General features: G+C 39.7%; 2 protein-coding genes across 2 annotated transcripts in view; both read left to right on the top strand.

Moving 5' to 3' along the window:
• The first annotated feature begins 6,534 nt into the window (after nt 1-6,534).
• On the top strand, nt 6,535-10,779 carry LOC306655974 (protein Wfdc21-like). Its single transcript, XM_079130736.1, has 3 exons — nt 6,535-6,693; nt 9,476-9,576; nt 10,635-10,779. Exons 1-2 carry the CDS (start codon nt 6,597-6,599, stop codon nt 9,568-9,570), a joined length of 192 nt encoding a protein of 63 aa, XP_078986862.1. The 5' UTR covers nt 6,535-6,596; the 3' UTR covers nt 9,571-9,576; nt 10,635-10,779.
• Nucleotides 10,780-14,526: 3,747 nt separating this feature from the next.
• HEATR6 (HEAT repeat containing 6) overlaps nt 14,527-21,080 on the top strand; it is a gene marked incomplete at its 5' end in the record, with an annotated part of 30,586 nt that continues 24,032 nt past the window's right edge. The window contains 5 exons of the mRNA XM_079132098.1: nt 14,527-14,784; nt 16,916-17,023; nt 18,742-18,882; nt 19,479-19,594; nt 20,370-20,484. Coding sequence (XP_078988224.1) covers nt 14,527-14,784; nt 16,916-17,023; nt 18,742-18,882; nt 19,479-19,594; nt 20,370-20,484 — 738 coding nt within the window. The remainder of the gene's footprint in view (nt 14,785-16,915; nt 17,024-18,741; nt 18,883-19,478; nt 19,595-20,369; nt 20,485-21,080) is intronic.

The following is a 21,080-nucleotide window of genomic DNA, read 5'->3' as shown; positions in this document are numbered from 1 at the left end:
GAAATAGTTAAACTCAGAGCTGAAATCAATGAAATTGAAACAAAAGAAACAATACAAAAAATTGACAAAATAAATAGTTGGTTCTTTGAAAAAATAAACAAAATTGATAAACCTTTAGCCACACTAACAAAGAGAAGACGAGAGAAAACCCAAATCACTAAAATTCGGAATGAACAAGGAAATATCACAACAGACAGGATGGAAATACAAAACATAATTAGAAGCTATTTTGAAAATCTATACTCTAACAAAATAGAAAATTTCGAAGACATCAACAGGTTTCTAGAGACATATGAATTGCCTAAACTGAATGAGGAGGACATAAACAATTTAAATAGACCAATTTCAAGTACTGAAATAGAAGAAGTCATCAAAAGCCTACCAACAAAGAAAAGTCCGGGACCAGATGGGTTCTCAGCCGAGTTCTACAAAACCTTTAAAGAAGAGCTCATTCCAATACTTCTCAAAGTATTCCATAAAATAGAAGAGGAGGGAACCCTCCCAAACTCATTCTATGAAGCCAATATCACACTGATACCTAAACCAGACAGAGACTCATCAAGGAAAGAAAATTTCAGACCAATATCCTTAATGAACATTGACGCAAAAATTCTCAACAAAATTTTAGCAAATCGCATACAAAAACATATTAAAAAGATAGTGCACCATGATCAAGTGGGTTTCATCCCAGGGATGCAAGGTTGGTTCAACATCAGGAAATCAATAAACGTAATTCACCATATTAATAGACTTAAAGTCAAGAATCACATGATTATTTCAATAGATGCAGAAAAAGCATTTGATAAAATACAGCACCCCTTCATGCTCAAAACACTAGAAAAAATAGGGATAGTGGGAACATTCCTTAATATTGTAAAGGCCATTTATGCTAAGCCCATGGCTAATATCATTCTAAATGGTGAAAAACTGAAAGCATTCCCCCTAAAAACTGGAACAAGGCAGGGATGCCCTCTTTCACCACTTCTATTCAACATCGTTCTTGAGACTCTGGCCAGAGCAATTAGACAAACCAAAGAAATTAAAGGGATACGAATTGGAAAAGAAGAACTCAAACTATCCCTGTTCGCTGATGACATGATTATATATTTAGAGGAACCTGGAAATTCCACCAGAAAACTCTTAGAACTCATAAGTGATTTCAGTAAAGTAGCAGGTTACAAGATCAATGCCCATAAATCCAACGCATTTTTATACATAAGTGATGAATCTTCAGAAAGAGAAATTAGGAAAACTATCCCATTCACAATAGCCTCGAAAAAAATAAAATACTTGGGAATCAATCTCACAAAAGAGGTGAAAGACCTCTACAATGAGAACTATACAACACTAAAGAAAGAAATTAAAGAACACCTTAGAAGATGGAAAGATCTTCCATGTTCTTGGATAGGAAGAATTAATATTGTCAAAATGGCCATACTACCTAAAGTGCTATACAAATTCAATGCAATTCCAATTAAAATCCCAATGACGTACCTTACAGAAATAGAGCAGGCAATTATGAAATTCATCTGGAAGAATAAGAAACCCAGAATAGCTAAAGCAATCCTTAGCAGGAAGAGTGAAACAGGGGGTATTGCAATACCAGATCTTCAACTCTACTACAAAGCAATAGTAACAAAAACGGCATGGTATTGGTACCAAAATAGAAAGGTAGATCAATGGTACAGAATAGAGGACACGGACACAAACCCAAATAAATACAATTTTCTCATACTAGACAAAGGGGCCAAAAATATGCAATGGAGAAAAGATAGCCTCTTCAACAAATGGTGCTGGGAGAATTGGAAATCCATATGCAACAGAATGAAACTAAACCCATATCTCTCACCATGCACGAAACTAAACTCAAAATGGATTAAGGACCTCGGAATCAGACCAGAGACCCTGCAGATTATAGAAGAAAAAGTAGGTCCAAATCTTCACCTTGTTGGTCTAGGACCAGACTTCCTTAACAGGACTCCCATAGCACAAGAAATAAAAGCTAGAATCAACCACTGGGATAGATTCAAACTAAAAAGCTTTCTCTCAGCAAAGGAAACTATCAGCAATGCGAAGAAAGAGCCTACAGAGTGGGAGAATATCTTTGCCAATCATACTTCAGATAGAGCACTAATCTCCAGAATCTATAAAGAACTCAAAAAACTCTACTCCAAGAATTCAAACAGTCCAGTCAACAAATGGGCTAAGGAAATGAATAGAAGAAGATCTACAAGCAATCAACAAACATATGGAAAAATGTTCAACATCTCTAGTAATAAGAGAAATGCAAATCAAAACCACCCTAAGGTTCCATCTCACCCCAATTAGAATGGCGATTATCAAGAATACGAGCAACAACAGGTGTTGGCGAGGATGTGGGGAGAAAGGTACACTCATACACTGCTGGTGGGGCTGCAAATTAGTGCAGCCACTATGGAAAGCAGTGTGGAGATTCCTTAGAAAACTTGGAATGGAACCACCATTTGACCCAGCTATCCCACTCCTTGGCCTATACCCAAAGGACTTAAAATCAGCATACTACAGAAATACAGCCACATCAATGTTCATAGCTGCTCAATTCACAATAGCCAGACTGTGGAACCAACCTAGATGCCCTTCAATTGATGAGTGGATAAAGAAACTGTGGTATATATATACTATGGAATATTACTCAGCCATAAAGAATGATAAAATTATGACATTTGCAGGCAAATGGATGAAATTGGAGAATATCATGCTAAGTGAGATAAGCCAATCTCAAAAAGCCAAAGGACGAATGATATCGCTAATAAGTGGAGGTTGACACATAATGGGGGGGAGGGAAGGGTTAGGGTTAGGGTTAGGGAGGGGGGCAAGTATGGAGGAAGGAACTACTGTATAGAGGGTAAAGAGGGGTGGGAGGGATGGGGGGAAGGGAAAAAAATAACAGAATGAATCAAACAACATTGCTCTATGTAAATTTATGATTACACAAATGGTATGCCTTTACGCCATGTACAAACAGAGAAACAACATGTATCCCATTTGTTTACAAAAAAAAAAAAAAAAAGGTCCATCAACAAATTTAAAAAATTTTTTAAAATTATTTTGTAAGAATTTGAACCTAGCCTGACAATAATATATACTAGTTAAACGCACTGAGTTTGGAGTGTGCTCTTGGTTCTGCCATTTAATTATTATTTTGGGGATGTTACTAAACCTCTCTGTGGCTTAGTTTCCTCATCTGTAAAATGTCAATAATGATATTGATGTCTATCTGTACTGGAAACCATTTGGAATATTCTAATTACAGAGGCTTCCTGAATGCTCCCCGCCCCCACCTACTCCCAAAAATATACATGGGGCTCTCAGCAGCTTTATATGAACAGTTGGGGCAATGCCTGACTCAAACTGGGCCAATCAAATTCTCTCCTTCAGCATTCTGGTGATCACTTTCCTCCCACCACATGGCTTGAAAAACAGAAAGAAGTTCAGCAGAGAGTGAAAGATGAAGTAGATATGAAAGTAAAGCAGAGAGATCCTCCTTCATACTAAATTCTCCCTTTTGGCAACTGGAGTCTTAACTGGCAAACCACTTCACTATCTTGGTGGGAGTGAAAAACACAAGAACATCTGTAAAGAGTTTGACCTGGAATAAAATGAGTGCTCAGAAAATAGCATTAATGGATTGTTACTCCCTTGGCTCACATCTGGGCTGGGCTTTCTATTCAGACATGGGTCGTGTTAAGCTTGTTAGTTTATACAAGAGAAAAAAAATTCTAGAGGCACTATAGACCAAGAAATGTCTATTTAACTACAGTTAAATGTTGACTTCATGGGCAGCATAAAATAGCTGCACTACAGTTAAATTCAGGTAGGAAAATCATGCAACAACAACTGGGAAATCCTTTGGGGCTTGCTGATTTTTTTCTAGAGTAGATGGAGAGCCCAGTCATTTGTGTAAAATGCAAATGGGATTACTCTTAGTAATCTTTGGGGAGTCGGTGGGTGACATTTGGTTTGCACTTCAAATTTGTGTGTAGGAACAAAACAGTCTTAGTCTTTTATACCAACAAGGTTTCTGGAGAATGTGTGTTTACCTCTTTCTCCTTCCTCTAGAAGCTCCATAAGAGCAAGTACCATGCCTGTCTTGCTCCCACCACCTCCCCAGCAGTTAGCACAGGTTGTGGCACACAGTAGGACATCAAGAGTATTTTTTTAAAACTCAGGGCTGGGGTTATAGCTCAGTGGTAGAGCACTTGCCTAGCATGTGTGAGGCACTGGGTTTGATCCTCAACACAACATAAAAATAAATAAATAAAATAAAGGCATTGTGTCCATCTACAACTAATTTTTTTTTTAATGAATGCAGTTCTTCATTCACTGACATTAATTACTTGCCTACAATCACACATCCCACAAGTGACCACATGGAGGGATTCACATGGAAGCATGTTCAGCTCCAAAGCTGTCCTTCCTGCCAGTTGTGTCTTTATGAAACTTCCACTCTGGCAACTTACGATACCTACCCAGACCCATCATCTCTCCTGCTCCAAAAATCTGCCCCCACTCTGTCTACCCAACTATTTAACCAAAATCCCCCTTCATTTCTTTCTCTCTCTCTCTTTTTCCAACACGTGTCCTTTTAATAATTTCAAAGAATAATAAATGCCCATCACTGAGCACTAAAGATAAAAGATAATTGAGACCCCATTCAGTCATCAAGATTCTCATGGGAGGGAAATGTAAAATACTAATAACAGTAATTAAGTATAATATAGCATAATAAGCACTATGACAGATTCCAAGAGAAAGTTACTTTCCCAGGTGTTGGAGTTAAGAAAAGTTTCAGAGATTACATTGGGGCTAAACCTTGATAGAATAAGAAGGATTTGGACATGCAGAGAAGGAAAGGAAAAAGGAAATCCAAATTCAAGGAACAGTCTCAGTTGGATTAGTAAAATGCGATGTATCAGGCAAGGTGCAGCAACCAGAGCAGCCCAGAGTTCCTGGACAGTGGGGAGTGGGTGAGGAGCAAGAGGAGAGGCAAGGAGGCAGGCTGGGAGCCATTGCCAAGACTCTGAAGGTCCCCCTGGGCTCTGAGCAACCCACAGAGCCAAATAAGCACATGCTTAAGATACCCAAATTGAAATCAGATGGAGACACCTAAAAAAAGTGAGCTTAATTCAACATAACTTTGATGACTGTGCCATTTCAAAGGAATATTTTTATTTCAGCCTTTAACATTTTAAAAAATCTGGATTACATATGGAGAATATCATAACTTTCTCAGCATTTAGGGTCTCTAAAGGTATTTATCAGGCTTTAGCCCTCTTAGAGGAATTAAGTACTAATCAACCTCAGTTTTGAGCTAGGCAGAATTGAGTAAAGGCCGTTTGCAAACTGCTTTATGCATGGTCTATAACTGTACCTCTTAAGTCTCTCAGAAGTACTAGCAATTTATGAGGTCAATTGTTTACCCAAAGGACCACCAGCTGGCAGCATTTCAGGAACTGTGACAAATGAACTGTAAGAGGGAGGGTCTCTTCCTGTAGCTCCAGAATTAGAAAGTAGGGCTCCCAGTGAAACATCAAATACCCTACTTTCTAAAGTGAAGTCAACCATCTCCCCCAGGGAGGCTGCAAACTGATCCTGCTACCTCTAACCAACCCAGGCATCTTCTTTATCTCACATTAATATATCTTGTGGGACACAGTTCATGGCCAAAGTTGTACATGCCCTCCCCACTAGAATCATTGGGGAAGGAAGAGGGTATTTTAGAAAGCCACTCATCTAGATTATAAGTGCCTGCAAGAAGGAGGAAATGAAATCTCACGCCTGAGCTAGTTAGTTACTACATCCCCACCCTCCACTCCCACCCTAGTGCTGCAGAATAAGAGGCACCCTAGGAGAGTGTATATTGGGAGTTTGGGTTCTCAGACATGAAGCTGAACAAGGCAAAGTGGAACTCCATCTCAAGAAAATTACATATGTCATTCAGGCAAAGACCACTGCACCTGCCATGTGCCCAGCAGAAGAGAGCAAGAGATGAAGGCAGAGGGAGAATACTGTAGCCTGCTGTGTTACCAGTAAGGATAGGGAAGCACCCTGCTAGTCTCCCTGCTCTCAATTATAGAGGTGACAGTTGGAAGCAGGGAGATGAGACGTGCAAGAGCAGACTGCACTCTTGCTACATGGCATCCAACTCCTAGATTGGAATTTCCCTGGACATAGTCCACACACGTAGCACATACTTGACCCAGATTAGACATTTAATACGTGTGTTGAAGATGAAAAATTGAATGAAAGCACATAAGGAAGGTTAGTGCCCATCTCCCCTCCCCACCCCACCCATCCCACCCACCCCAGCTTTCCCGGTTTAGGAATCTTATTTGTCAGTTAGAGGAGGGTGTTCCCTTGGCACAGAACCTTGCTTCAGTATTTCCTGGGGCAGATACGGTGCAGTGTCCCACAGTGCCAGTATCTGGGCAGGGTTTAGGCTTCTACTCTCCATAGGCCCACCCCTGACCTTGCATGCCAGCTCAGTGAGTGGGAGAATATAAATTTCAGCTACTCTGAGCCCTGCCACATGCGTACTTAAGACTTTCAACAGCAACATGAAGTTGGGAGGCTTCCTTCTGCTTGTGGCACTCATCTTCCTCAGCCTAGAGGTACAGGAGCTTCAGGCTGCAGTGAGACCACTGCAACTTTTGGGTGAGTCCAGCTAGAAAGCAGCCCTATTCTCCTTCAAATGAAAACTCCAGAAAGTAGGATGTCAGGTACCAGCGTGTGCAAGAGGAAGAAGAAGAGGTAAGGAGGAGTAAAGGAAAGATCCTCCTTAAGGAGTCACTGAAAGGACCCACACGTGCCTTGATGGCCACCACTCAGCTCCCTGGTGCAGAAGCTCTCTCCTGCCTCCACTTTCTCTACCTCCTTTCCCTAGTTCATCCCAGGTCTGGACTCTCCACTTTTTCTGCCACCTCATCAGTTACCCTCCACCTCCCAGCATCTCCCTCTCCACTAACTTCTTTCTTGAATTGTCTGGAGGAAATATTTCTTCATCATGTTAAACATGAACTATCACAACTTCTCCTTTTACCACCACCATTTTCAAAGAAGCATTCTTAATCCTCTGCACTTACTTGGTAACTTGGTCCTTAACACTTTGAAGCCTCAATTCCTGCCCCATTATTCTCCCAAAGCTTCTTTCCCTGGTCCCCTTGAAGAATCCCCTGACTCCTCAATTGCAAAGTCTTCAACTTCTCAAACAGCATCTCATGCTGTTTGTCCTCCTTCAGTCCTCACTTTCTTCTCTCCTGGAGTACCTTTCATTGTACCCTAAATATCAGAGGATTCAGTTTACTCCTCTCTCTTCTTCGCTCTTCTCCTCTCACCCCACCCCATTTTGGTCCACTCTTTGAAACTGTTTCTTCAACTGTTCCTTCACCTCCTGCTGCCCCACTGTTTCAGCCTGATTGCCCCATTCTTGGCTCATCTCAACAGCTACCTACCACCTCTCCTGACTCTCTCTTCCTTTAGAAGTTTGCTTGCTTATTAAATCCTGCTCCAATCCATGCTCTGACACCAGAATGAGCCTCACAAGAGAACAGCTATCACCTCCCTCTCTCGGCCAATCAAATGAAATCCCAAGTCCACTGGTCCTACGGGATGTCTGCTTGCCCTTATTCTGTCCCATGCTTACTTTTCCTGCTTAGCTTCCAACTACTCCCTAAAATTTACCCAGACTTCCATTTGTCATTCCTCTTGGATTCCTCTTATTTCCGGATGGGGGGGCGGTGAAACCCATGAGGTGCCTCGGGTGCAGGATTTACAGCTGCACTGGTTGTTGGGTTGCGTAAGCTCCTCAAGTTTTGGACTATACACACCTCACTGACCTCCCCCTTGCCCCTGCTCTGTTGCATTTTCCCCTTGTGAATTTTTGCTAGTAATTCTTTATCACAACACTCCATCTGCCTCCCTCCCACTAATTCTGCTTTCTAAATATCCCTGCACCTCTAGACTCACCTTTTAAGATTACTCTAATTGGAAGTAATGTCTTTATTTCCTCTGAGCCTCCTGAGTCCTCTTGGTCTACCTCTCTCTGGATATTGTGAAATACTGCTTTGGTTTTTATACAAACATTTTTAAAAATTTTTTAAATTGTAGATGGACACACCATCTTTGTTTATTTATTTATTTATTCATTTTTACATGGTGCTGAGGATCCAACCCAGTGCCTCACATGTGCCAGGCAAGCGTTCGACCACTGAGCCACAGCCCTGGCCCCATTGCTTTGTTTTTAGTACTTTGAATATACGTTTTATCTCAACTGTTAGACTCTGAGCTGCTTGTCTTACAACTTTATATTTCCTGAATAACTTCCTCTATGCTTCTTTATATAGTAAGAAATGAACAGATGAGTACTTACTGAGTGACTGAACTGCCATCAGTGGGGACAAGGGCTTGACTTTCACACAACCAATCAACAACAGCTACTGGGAACTTGGAGGGATGACACTGATTTTCTCTGAAGCCCATAAAGTGCATTGTAGGCATCCCAGCAGGACCCTTCTTACACCCCTGAGATACTGCTGGCCAATCATGGCACTCTTTTCTCTCTGAGCATGGATACGGCATCAGAGCCTGCTCAACACAGCACCAGACAGCCATCTCCATTGATTGGAGTTCACAATGGAGAATGATTTTTATTTCTCCTGGGTGATCTAAGTACCCTGTTTTACAGAGGTGGAAACAAAGGCCTAGAGAGGTACAGAGATAGAATCAGGTAGAGCAATTCCTGAAAACAGCTGAGTAGCCAATCTAGGCACAGCATACATTCATCTAGGGCACTGCATGGCACTTTGCTAGAAGTCCCTGTGGAGTCTTAACCAGCTCTTTGGTCCTACTTCATTGGTTCCAAAGACCAATCTTGAGACTCTGGGGACTTGGGGAGCCTTCACTCAGGTCAAGAGTGTCTCTTTGAAACTTGGAGATGTTCTCTTCATGTCAGGTCAGTTTCACCACGTGGGACAGCAGAAGGAGCTTGGGCCTAGGGGCCAGGCAGGTATGGGGTGAATCCCGCTTCTGTACCTACTAGTAGGCAAGTCATATCTGTGAACCCCAGCTGCAAAACCTATAAAATGGGACTAGTAAGACTCACCACAAGGGTGAATGCAAAGGACCCTTGAAGACAGTCAGTAAATGTGAATCTCCCCTTCCCTGCATGTGGGGAAGTGAGGACATTCAGGGGCCTCTTTGCACTTGCCCTCCACAAACACACTCTATCCCCATCTCTAAGGTAGGCTTTAGTTTGCAGAGTTTATTTAATTGAAATATACAACATGTTAATGAGTATTAGTGTACCAGTAATCATTTATAGGTACTGACCTGAAAGATAGAAGTGGAACTTCCTCCTTAATCCGAGGCTGTCATCCCCAGTGCTTGAGGATCACAGTGCTCAGACACAGTGGGTTTCAAATGGTCTGTTCTCTCTTAGGGTCCTGTGCTGAGCACTGCAGAGGTGACTGGGACTGTGGACCTGGGGAGCACTGTCGCAGCATCGAGTGTGGACAAACCTGTGCTTCGGACTAAAGACAGGTAAAAACATCCTGCTTCCTCAAACCTTGTCCTGCCCAGGCAGGTTGTACACATGGTTCCCATGGGACTTTCCAAAACCGGGTGAGACAGAAGTCTACCTGTCTCCTGGTAGCCTCTCCCTCTTCACCCAATAAAAGGTGCATCCCATCACAGAATAGTGATTTCCAAACTTTTAAAATAATTTCCTTACCCAGTATATCCTGGGGAAAAAAAATCAGGCTATATTTTTAGCAAAAAAGAAAAAAAGAAGAAGAAGATAAAAATCACCCATAACCCCCCATCCCCCAAAAATGTCTGCTTAACATGGTGGTGCACATTTTAAACACAAATATATAATATGCATTTTAAAATGAGAATCTTGTTCCTATTTCAATTTCTCAACTATTGGACTTAAAAATCACTAGTGAAAAATTTTAGTATTAATATCAAGTCCTCCATCCCATCACCTCTACTGGTGTTCCAGCCCCTCATATATGCTCATGGACTCAATAACCTCCATTAATACACACTTAAGATGGTTCCTGTTTTTATATTATTAATATGACTAGACTGAATACTAAATTAAATAGGTCCTTATGAATTCCCTTGGGATAAATTCTAAGAAGTATAGTTATTGACCAAAGGGTCTATTTATTATAAGCCTTTGATACATATTGCCATGTTGACCTACAAGGATCCCTTTCATATAAAAATATTTCAGGGGACACACGTGATAGTTTCTTTATTTTCAGTAGCTATTAATTGAAGTGAGCATAGTAAAAAGCCACCCTGATTCAGTTTTCATTATAAAGTAAGTTGTATTTAAACACAACAGAATCAGTACACACTTTCAAAACAAACCATTTATGTTCAAAACATAGTATTTGTCCAATCCACCTGCAATCCTTAGAATGCTTAGGATCCTGCTGACCACTTGCAGCTGCTATGGATTTCCAAAATTGTATTTTGTAGATCCAGGTCCCAAAAAGAGCAGGTCTCACATATACATTTTTTGTCCATTTTTCAAAGAATGATCACAAGGGCCATCTTCTCTAATAACTGCTCATCTCTTTCTGTAGTTTCTGCCTGCAAAGATGGGACTGTTTGGGGCTTCTTGACCAGGAAGAGAGATGAAAATGGGGACCTGTGGATGGAGACTGCAAGTAGTATGGGGGGAGGGGAGAGGGGCTGTTTGTTTCAATAAACCATCACTGTAAAAGCATCCATGCTACGTGAGTTATTTGGTCAGAGGTGACAGTGAAGATGAGGAAGGTGAGGAGGAAGATACACGACATTTGTTGAACATTTTCTATGCAACAAGGAATATGCTAAATTCTCCATAAGCATTATCTATGTTATTCTTACAGCAATCTTTTGACTATGCTTATCATGACCATTTCATATGTAAGAAATGAGTTTGGGTGAATTAAGTAATTTTCCCAAAGTCATACACAAGATAGGTGTCAGGGCCTACACTTTAATCCCATGTCAAACTCCAAGGGATGGGCATTACAACACAGTATACAGGACCATCCACTCTGAATTTCAAACCAAAGCACACCTCACAGTTGTGGGGCCTTCAGCAAGTATCTTGACATTTTTGTGCTTCAGTTTCCTCATTTGTATAATAGTAGACATCACAGACCTACAAAGATAAGTGTGTAGTCCTTGTAGAGTGCCTGGCATAGTGCCTGACAGAGTGGTCCCAACAGTTAGTTCACTGTATCCATGGGTTCCGAATCCATAGATTCAACCAGCTGCAGGCTGAAAATAGGTGGAACAAAAACAATTGTATCTGCAATGAACATGTGCAGACTTTTATTCTCTTGTCATTACTCTAAACAATCCAGTATAACAACTATTTAAATGGCATTTGTATTGTAATAGATATTATAAGTAATCTAGAAATGACTTAGACTACCTGGCAAGATGTGTGCAGGTGATATGCAAATACTGTGCATTTTATATAAGAGACTTGAACATTCTCAGATTTTTATATCCTTGGGGGATCCTAGGATCCATCATGAACTCCAAGAGATTACTATATTCAATAAATTTTTACTAGTACTACTACTACTACTACTGTTATTACCAAATAGATGGGCTGTTGACCCTTTATTTCATAAGACTCCAGAACAGAACCCAAGGCCAATCCTCTTCCTAGTCTCTACTAGCTCAAGTTTTAATCTGGATACTGAAGGTCAGTCCCTCATTTCGTGTTTGTTTTTTTCCCTATTACAAAATATGGGAGGTAAAAATATCTAATAATTTCTGGTCTGTATTCTTCATAATCACAGACTTAAGACTCAGCTGGCCTAGGTTAAAGTCTGATTTTGATCAATACTGTTTATGTGGACCTTGAAAAACATTTAAGCTCTCTAGCATCATTTTCTTCACTGTAAAGAGGGAAAATAATAACATATACCTCATTTTGGATGCCAAAATTTATAACTTTACAGTTTATGAAGCATTTTCACAAAAAGTACCATTTGATTCTCATATCACTCAAGAGGATGGAAAAGAGAGGGCCCGGGATAAATAATTAGTGAATTTACTCATTTATCAACAAGTATAGGTGTATGCCTACCACATCCATTGACTTGCTAGCACTGAGGATCCAAAGGTCAATGAGATTTGTGCCTTCATGAAACTCACATTCTAGAGGAGGAAACAGATAACATACAAGTAAACAAACAAACAAAAGAAGATAACTACAGATTATCATAAATGTTCTCAAAAAATAAGGATGCCAACTAGAGTGGGGATATGCAAGCTGTCTTTAGGTAGTACAATTCAGACCCTAGAAAAGTAATAAAAATGAAGTCTTAAAAAGGTTGCAAATGTGAAAGAAATGAAATTCCAGAATAAGGTTCCAGATCAGTCAATGAAGAATTTGAAAGGAAAATGGCTATAAACTTGCCTAACACTCCTTAAAGCCCCTCAATCACTCCAAGACTATTTAAATGTTGAGAATGAGGAGTATCAAAGATGTGTGGGAATTTTCTTGGGAGAGACTGTGAGTTTTCATAGTCTCAGGGTTGGAGGTGGGTGTTGGGGTGCTACTGTCTAAACTCAAGTCAATGAAATGGGCTTTCAAAAGTCTCTCTGGGAGCTTGATAAATTTTTCTTTCAGTTGGTAATCACCATGAAACAGGAATATTTCTTTCTATCCGCAAGGATATAATCTATCATAACTCAACAGATTGACATTGATATACTTTACAATACCTGGGTCATTCAGTGTTAAATAACACTATATATGAGTAATCTATGTTGTAGCCTACTATGAAGCCCTCTAAACCCAGGCTTTTCCCACAGTCTCTTCACACTCATCCAGTATGGTAATGACTATGTCTTACATCTTTCTATCCTAGTGTGTTGAACATCTCTTAAGCACTGCTTCAAATACCTTTGGTCTTAAACTCTTGGAATCACAGCAATGGTTTACCTCAGTCAACTACTAGCTTAGCACAAATATAATTTGTCAGAACCTTGCCTCAGACATATACCCTGTATCCCAAACCACCTCAGTTTTGCCTCAGAGCTGCTTTAACTATGCAATAGGAGACTCCTCTAGGAATCATTGCACATTGATGCATGTTAACCACAGAGCTAATGCCTGACCAGGTGATAATTGACAATAGAAGTTAAAAGCTGGCAGATATATGCATCTGTCCTCCATTCCTCAGGAGGGGGTTCTGAGAACATTCCATAAGATTTCTCAGAAACTCCAAAGGGTTGAGCAATCAATCATCTCTTGCAATGCCTAACTCAAGAGTATATGTTTGTATTGATTCTCTTTCCTTCCCTGTTTATTCATGAATAGATCACTCACATATCAATCTTGTCTGAGGCTCTACTTTGAGGGAGTCCCAACTAAAACAGCTAGTGACTAAGTTTCAGCTTTTGATCTTCTCTGAGCAAATGCTTAAATAGTATCATAAATACAAATGCATACATGCACATATCTAACACTTGTACACACATATTCCAAGAATTAACAATAATATACAAGTATAATGGAATATAAATCCAAACAAAAATAATTAAATAAACATTTTCCCCAAAGAAACCCAAAGTCTTCAAAGAACTAGCTCTGCTAAAGCACTTTCACAATTTTCAATGATGAACAGTGTTTCATTCTCAGGATAAAACATGTATATTCAGATGACTTCGAGATTTTTCCAGGAGCCAGAGGTGAGGATTTGCTTTATAGTTGTAGTCCTAAAGATGGTTTTTCCAGTCTGCCCAAATGTGAATGTTCAGCCCTCACCTCCTGGGTAACTGAAAATTGATCACAGTTGTTTAAATGGCTGCTTTATTTTCCAGTTCCTTGCCTTCAACCTTTTAGAAAATCTTGGGGTCTTCAATCCCAACCAGGTCACCCCCAGGTAGGTTATATTTTACATAGTTCAATTTAAACTTCAAAATTACTTTCCTAGTGGTGAGAGGTGGCTCATGATCCACAAGATCCCCTCTCAGAGGGGAGAAAAGGGACAAAGAGGCAGTCAGTTGTCACCAAAGTACTGGGAAGCTATCCTATATTTCATTGGCCAGATTTTAATCAGATAGAGGCAATTGCAAAGAATACTGGGTAATGTAACCTTTATTCAGGGTGCTTTTGTGTTTGGGGGGAAATCAGGGGCTCTAATACGATGTAAGAGGAGTATAAGGACATCCAAGAACCAGCAGTTTCCACCATTGCCATTCACAGCAACTCCAGCCCTAATCTGAAACTCTAGTACTAAACAGTAATGTCAGCCCTGCTCAAGAACAAACTTTCTGAGAAGACAAATTCAAACCGCACTTTTCAGTATGTGCCCAGAAGAGGTGGGCGGGGAAATATTTCTAAGATAATTTCAAGCAGCATTTTCAGGGTACCAGACTTAAGGGTACGGTAGTCATGGAAACCCTCCTTTGCCGATCTGGTCCGTATTAGGTATTTCCGGAACTAGAACGCAGAACCCGGGAATGCCCCGGAAGTATTTCCCCGTGCCTTATGAAGGAAAGATGGCGGCGGTGCAAGTTGCCGGCTCCCTTTCGTGCGGGCAGCCACGGGAGGCGCCACGGGAGCTGCCCCCTGAGCAGGACAATGGCTTCCGCCGCTTGTCAGCCAGGCTCCGCGCCCTGCGCCCGGATGACAGCAGCTCCGCACGCACGGAGATCCATCTGCTCTTTGACCAGCTCATCTCCGAGAACTACAGCGAGGGCGGTGGCGTGGCCGCAGAGGTAGGCGCCTCGCGGGTGGGAAGCTGGGAGCGGCGCTGCTACCCTGGCCCCACCCTTCGCCGCACCCGGCTGGTAGCTCCAGCCTGCCTCTCCTGGCTGTTCCCAACCCGTGCCCCGGATGACTTAATTCCAGCTGGCTTGCTCCCTCCGATCCTGGCGTATTCTCTGCCCTCTTCCATCTCAACGATTCTGCAGTGGTTGGCAAACTCGCATCTTTCGAAACCCAATTTGATGATTTCTGCTGTTAACACTTCGCATCTAGTACCATCTTTCTATCCTCACACTCCACTTCCATTCTGTGCATCCCAAACGCTTTTGTCAATTAAATTCATAACTACTGTTTATTGAATGTATACTTTACCACGAACCGTTCCAGGAATCTTAGAATGTGCATAATTACTAGGTCAGGTCATTTTTGCCGATTGAAACATCGAAGTTCACAAAGATCCATTTTCACGTTGTTGACAAACAACAGCTAGAAGTGGAGCCTAAATCTGTAACAAAGTCCCTCTATTTTCCGTTCTTCCTCCACCCCCTCTGCCTCCTCTTTAGGAGTTCTTTTCACTGTTTGAGAAATCTTATTCATACACATCAGGCCTTGAATACCACTTGATTTCCTGAACATTTGAGCCACAACCTTCTCATGCTTACAGGCAACTCAAACTTGATAGTTTCTAAAAATGAATGTTTTCTCCATACACTTCCATCCCCAGTCCTTCCCTAATCCATCCTATCCTCAAGAATAGACATGCACAATCCACTAGATCATGCAAAGCACAAACCCTGGTTCTTTTCCCTTTCGTTTGACTTGGAGACTATCCAATCCATATTCTTCAGAATCTCTTTCAAACATGTTTCTCAGTTCATACCTTCTTTTCTTCCCATTGCTAGTGCCTTAGGCAAGATGACTCTTGCCTGGACTATTGCACTAACTGAATCCTCTTAACTGAATTCCTTCCTCCAGCCCAACCTTTTTGCTGTGCTGTCACAATGATTTTTTCTTTGGTTTAAAAAAAAAAAAAAATCTGCCTATAAAAGTAAAAGTCTGATTTGGGAAGCTCAACTATACATTTTGGTAAATGGTTGAAGCAAATTACAAAACAATTCATACAGTCAATATGGAGTTCAAGAAAGGAAGGAAATTTTAAAACACGTGTATGTTTATATATGCAGGAAAAAATCCAGAAGAATTCATAGCAAAATAATAGTGTGCTTCACCAGGGAGCACAATGGGATCAAGAAGAAATCAGGAAAACTTGATTTATTTTTATACTTTGCAAAAATAGGTGCTTTTCCAGTTTCCTCTCCGGTCACTCCTCCTTCTGTGTCTTGTCTGCATTTCAAAAGGTACTGTTCTTGCTGCAGGTGTTTCTCATCTCCCAAATCTTTGTACAGTATTTTTTTTTTCCTTGAAGTGTTTTTTTTTTTTTTGATAACTGGTCTGTTTGGAAAAATTCTATTCATTCTTCAGTTCATTCCAGATTCTATTTAACAGTCCATAAGACCTCCATAATCACTATTTCCCCATGAAGTTTGTACTTAATTCTTTCAGCTCTTACTTTAATTATTTGTGTGTATTTCTGTCTCCCTCACTAGATTGTGAGCTCTTTGAGGTTCAGGAAAATGTTTGCTTCAACTTTGGAGTCCAAGGATCTAGCCTTCTACCTGGCACATAGTAGGTGCTCAGAGCCTTTTTATTCAGTAAACATAATGATGTGTTTTGCAGATAGGTTCTTCTTTTCTTATAATTCCCCAATTTTACATAAAATCCATCTGTCATTTCCAATTTTCCTAATGACATTGAAATCTAGTTGGTTTCCATTTTTTGGTATTTTTAATTTCTTTTTGTGCTTTTATATGCTGGAAGCCTTTCTTTGATTATTTAATTCTATTATCTACATGGCAGAAACTCTGGAGTCTTTAGTTTGACAAAAACCATATTTATATTTTTCCTTTTTTAGCATGTCCTCTTTTTGTGCTGTTGTTTCATCTTTTCTGCCTCACATTTCATACAGATGTCATCTTTCTTCAGTATGAACATTCACTTTAATTCTTCCATTTTCCTGTGTTTGGGGGCGGGGGCGGCCTTCAAATTGGAAATATTACCTTTGTGTGTTGTTTTTTTTCATAGGATGTCAGTACTCTTCTTGTCCAAGCTTGCCGACTGGTACCTCTTAATCAGAATCATCTTGTCAGCAAAGTGTCTCAGCTGATCCACCATTTACTAAACAGATTACAGGTAATCATGTATGTAACTTTAGGATTCAGATCATGAACTTTGGGAATAAGCAAATGCCTTTGAAATACTACATCCATAGTAGGTCTGACAAGCTAATCTTTTGAGATACTAGGAAAAGCAAATGCCTCAGTATGATACTAAAACAAGCCGGGCATGGTGGTGCGTATCTGTAACTCCCTGCAACTCGGGAGGCTGAGGCAGGAGGATCACCAGTTTGATGCCAGCTACTTAGGGAGATCCTCAGCAATTTAGTGATACCGTGTCTTAAAATAAAATATAGAAATGATACAAACAAATATAACTGACCAGAAAAACACAATTCTGCACAATTCTAGAAAAGTTTGTCTATTAGAAGTATTCCTATTGATTTAATAACCAATGTGTCATTCAGGCCTCCTAGTCTTAGATTTTTTTTTTTTTTTCATGGCAGGTGCAGTTGACCAAGATACATCTCAGGATTGAAATGATCCCAGAATTCTTTCCTACCAGTATTTCTTCCCCTTTCCTCAACTATCATTTTTGTGATTCACTTTTCATGTACATAAAACCTAAGAAGTAGCTTAGGAGAGAGGGTACACCAGTATAATAAGACCCCAGTTATTAACATCAAGATCTACACTGCAGCTTCCTATCTTTAGAACCTTTTCCAACTTACTCAATAAACCCACAATGATTTTTAGGATTAAGATTGTTATACAAGTACATGAATGTATTTAAGAGTGCAAAGTGTTATCAATTAGCATATGTCTACTAGGATGCTTTGGGTTCAAAAAACAGAAAAGCCAACCCAAAGTACCAAAACAATAAAAAAGAAGAAACAGTTAATGCCACATTGCAAATCCCAAGGGAATCAGCTTCATCGTCCCTTAATAATAAGAGGTTTACTGACATTTTTCCATTCTGCAATCCTCAGTTCTGTTCCCTGGGAGTCAAGACTGCCTCTAAACTAAACTAATTAGGATTTGCTTGTGGGTTTCATGTGGGAGAGATGGGCATTTAAGTAGAATCAGAGCTCTCCCATGAGAGGAGAAGATGGATGCGGATAGGTAGTCAAAAGTGTCTACTACATGAGATAAGGCTATTTTCAAGTTTAGAATGTTTCAAGCTCACGTGAGGTGGCTTCCAAATGTTTACTCTTCTCAGGTGTATACCTGTGGCACCTACAGCCCATAACCAGCTTTCTGGCATTGATGACAGTTTGTCTCAGATGTCCATAAATTGATCCTTGAATTAGCCTGATCTGTCCCAAAAAGATTATAAACTTAGTGTGGACAGAGATGTGCCATCTCTTATTGTATTCCCCACACCATGCTAGCAACTTAGTAGCTATTTTGCAGGTTTATTAATTCACCATATATTGCATGTTTACTATGTATAAGGTAGTTGAGTTGAATTAAGATATTTCAGTGTTTTGAGTCCTGTATGTGAGTATTTACCACTGTCAGTGTCTAGTTAGTTCAGGGAAAAGTTACAAAGACTTTACCAGGTTTTACTTTGAGTGGAGGGACTAAAGGGAAAGAAGTGAATGAGTCCCTGGGACAGGTCGAAGTCCCCTATCCTGACCAAACTTTCAAATATTTAGAGCTAATCCTTTTGACACAAAAAAGATGAATATATCCTCCTTGCACAACTTGATTCAGGTGAGCATAGATAATCTGTAAAAAGATAAAAACATTTTTAAGAAGTTCAATCATCTGTCTCTTTTCCTCTCTCGGTAGGTGATTGTTGATGAACAGAACTTGGATTTCCTGATGGGATATACTATTTCAGCTATTCAGCAATGTAGTTCCTGGACACACATGGAAATTCTTCAAGCCCTGGCAGCTCTGGTTTACTGCAATGGCTCAAAATGTCAAAAGGTAGTTTTAAGGGCTGGGGTTGTGGCTCAGTGGTAAAGCACTTGCCTCACATGTAAGAGGCACGGGTTCTATCCCCAGCACTGCGTAAAAATAAATAAATAAAGTAAAGGTATTATGTCCATCTACAACTAAAAGTAAAAATATATTTTTAAAAGGTAGTTTTAACTGTGTTCTTTTTTTTTTTTTTTAACAGTTAGGCACATAGACTTTGGAACCAACAGACCTGTGTTCAGGTTTCTATCCTGCCATTAATTGGACGTGTAGCTTTGAGCAATCTGAGCCTCATAAATACTTGGCACTCTTAACTATTAACCATCATTATTATCATTATCCATCATCTGCACAGCTATGACTAAAGAGCTTCAGCAACTACCTAGTCATGATTCTTACTGCCATTTTTTGGCATATTTTTTACTACACCCTTCTGAAAGATTTACCTAACACCTAGTCTTTTTTTTTTTTTTTTTTTTTTTTTTTTTAACAGCTAGTCTTTTGACATTTAACTGCCCTTTAGTTAAAAAAATAAAATCTGTCTACACAGTAATATTTTTCTGGAAGTTTTTCTTAAGCCAACATTGACTATTATTTTGTTTTAGTACCTTCCAGACTTGCTTGGCAAGACCGGCCTTTTAACAACATTGAGTGACTTGGCTCAGTCTGACCCTGAAGTCAGGAGAGCTGCAGTGCATTGTATGGCAAACTTATGTCTCAGGTATGTGGATCCAGGCAGTTTTCCCAGTAGTCAGAAGATAGGACCTCTCTTGAGCTCTTTATAAGTTGTTTCATCTGTCTGAAACAAGAGCCAGCTTAGAAAAAATATCACTTTGCATTTCCCATGCTATTTAATAAGGTCATCTTATATTGTGTGATTTTAATCAAATAAAGTTCATAATGAAGAAAAATATATGTGCTAAAAGTGATATATGTGCACTATGCCAGTATTTTATTTTCTGTTGGTGTGCACTCTAGTCATATTGTCTTTTAGAAAGGTATATTCATACCAGCTTAAACTCTGATGAGATTTATCTGTCGAGACCAGTTTCTTATCTTTTAAGAAGATGGAACTAGTCTACAATATGCAATAGAAAATTAGCAGCACAAACTTGAACTTGTTTCTGTGTAGCATAGTGGTGTCTGGTGGCTAAGAACACAGGTTCAGTCATGTGATTCTAACTCAACAGGACCTCTTTGCATTATTTCTCTCTTAGAACTGAAAAGCAGAACTAAAAACTTGTCTTTCTCCATACTTTTTCCACTACAGTCTTCTGTAACTTTTCCCTATGGAAATCACTCTTTCTTCTTCATATTTATTAGAGCCTGTGCCTGTCCCTCAGTGTAACTAAATGACCAAAGTGCACAGTTTTTTTTAGTAAGATTGCATTCAGGGGTATATTACAATTCTATTATTTTGTATTATTACTATTATTCTTTTGAAAGCACCATTTCAAAGGAGACAGCCTGGGTTGTTCTTTCTGTTTGTGTTTTAGTGTGCCAGGACAGCCATACTTGGAGGAGCCCTACCAAAATATCTGCTTCCAAGCTTTCTTGACCACTTTACAGTCTCCCAAATCGTCAGATATGGATGACATAACATTTTGCATGGTAGGTAGAACTATCGCTGATCTTACAGATGTTGTAGATGTGTTTAAAGCAGAAGTAAAACAGAGGCTGTTACCAAAGAGTTTAATTTCAGCTGCTCTATTAGTTTTATCTAGAGATATATACAGGTACATGGAATGTTTGTAAGCCAAAAACCAGACCTTGACTGAAACCAGACCTTGGGTTTAAATTACAAGAAACCTTTTTTATTTGTTTTGTTTTCCTTTGCCATTTTAGGTTTTTAAATAAAGCTCTCCTTATTCTTTTTCCTCTTGAGTATAAAAACAATCTAATTTCAGGCTAGTGCCTCATGTTTAAGATGAAAGGGAAAAGAGTAGATTTCAATGACATCTATACTATTTATTTCTTCTTAAAAGAATTGTATGCAAATATGCAATTTATTAACATGTTTTAAATTCAAGTTGACACATTCATACATTAAAGATCCAAGATAGTGAAAGTTCCTTATAGTTTCCTTGCTCATACAATCCCTGGAGATGATCTGCGCTCTTAGATTTTTTTTTCCTATATGTGAATGCGTATATTTATCATTTTAAAATAGAATAATGTTTAATATGCTGTTTTGAAACTTTCTGGTT

Source organism: Sciurus vulgaris (genome assembly GCF_902686455.1).
Source record: "Sciurus vulgaris genome assembly, chromosome: 3".
Classification (NCBI taxonomy): Eukaryota; Metazoa; Chordata; class Mammalia; order Rodentia; family Sciuridae; genus Sciurus; species Sciurus vulgaris.
Note: the sequence above shows the minus strand (reverse complement) of the source record. Positions and strands in the feature narration are given on the sequence as shown.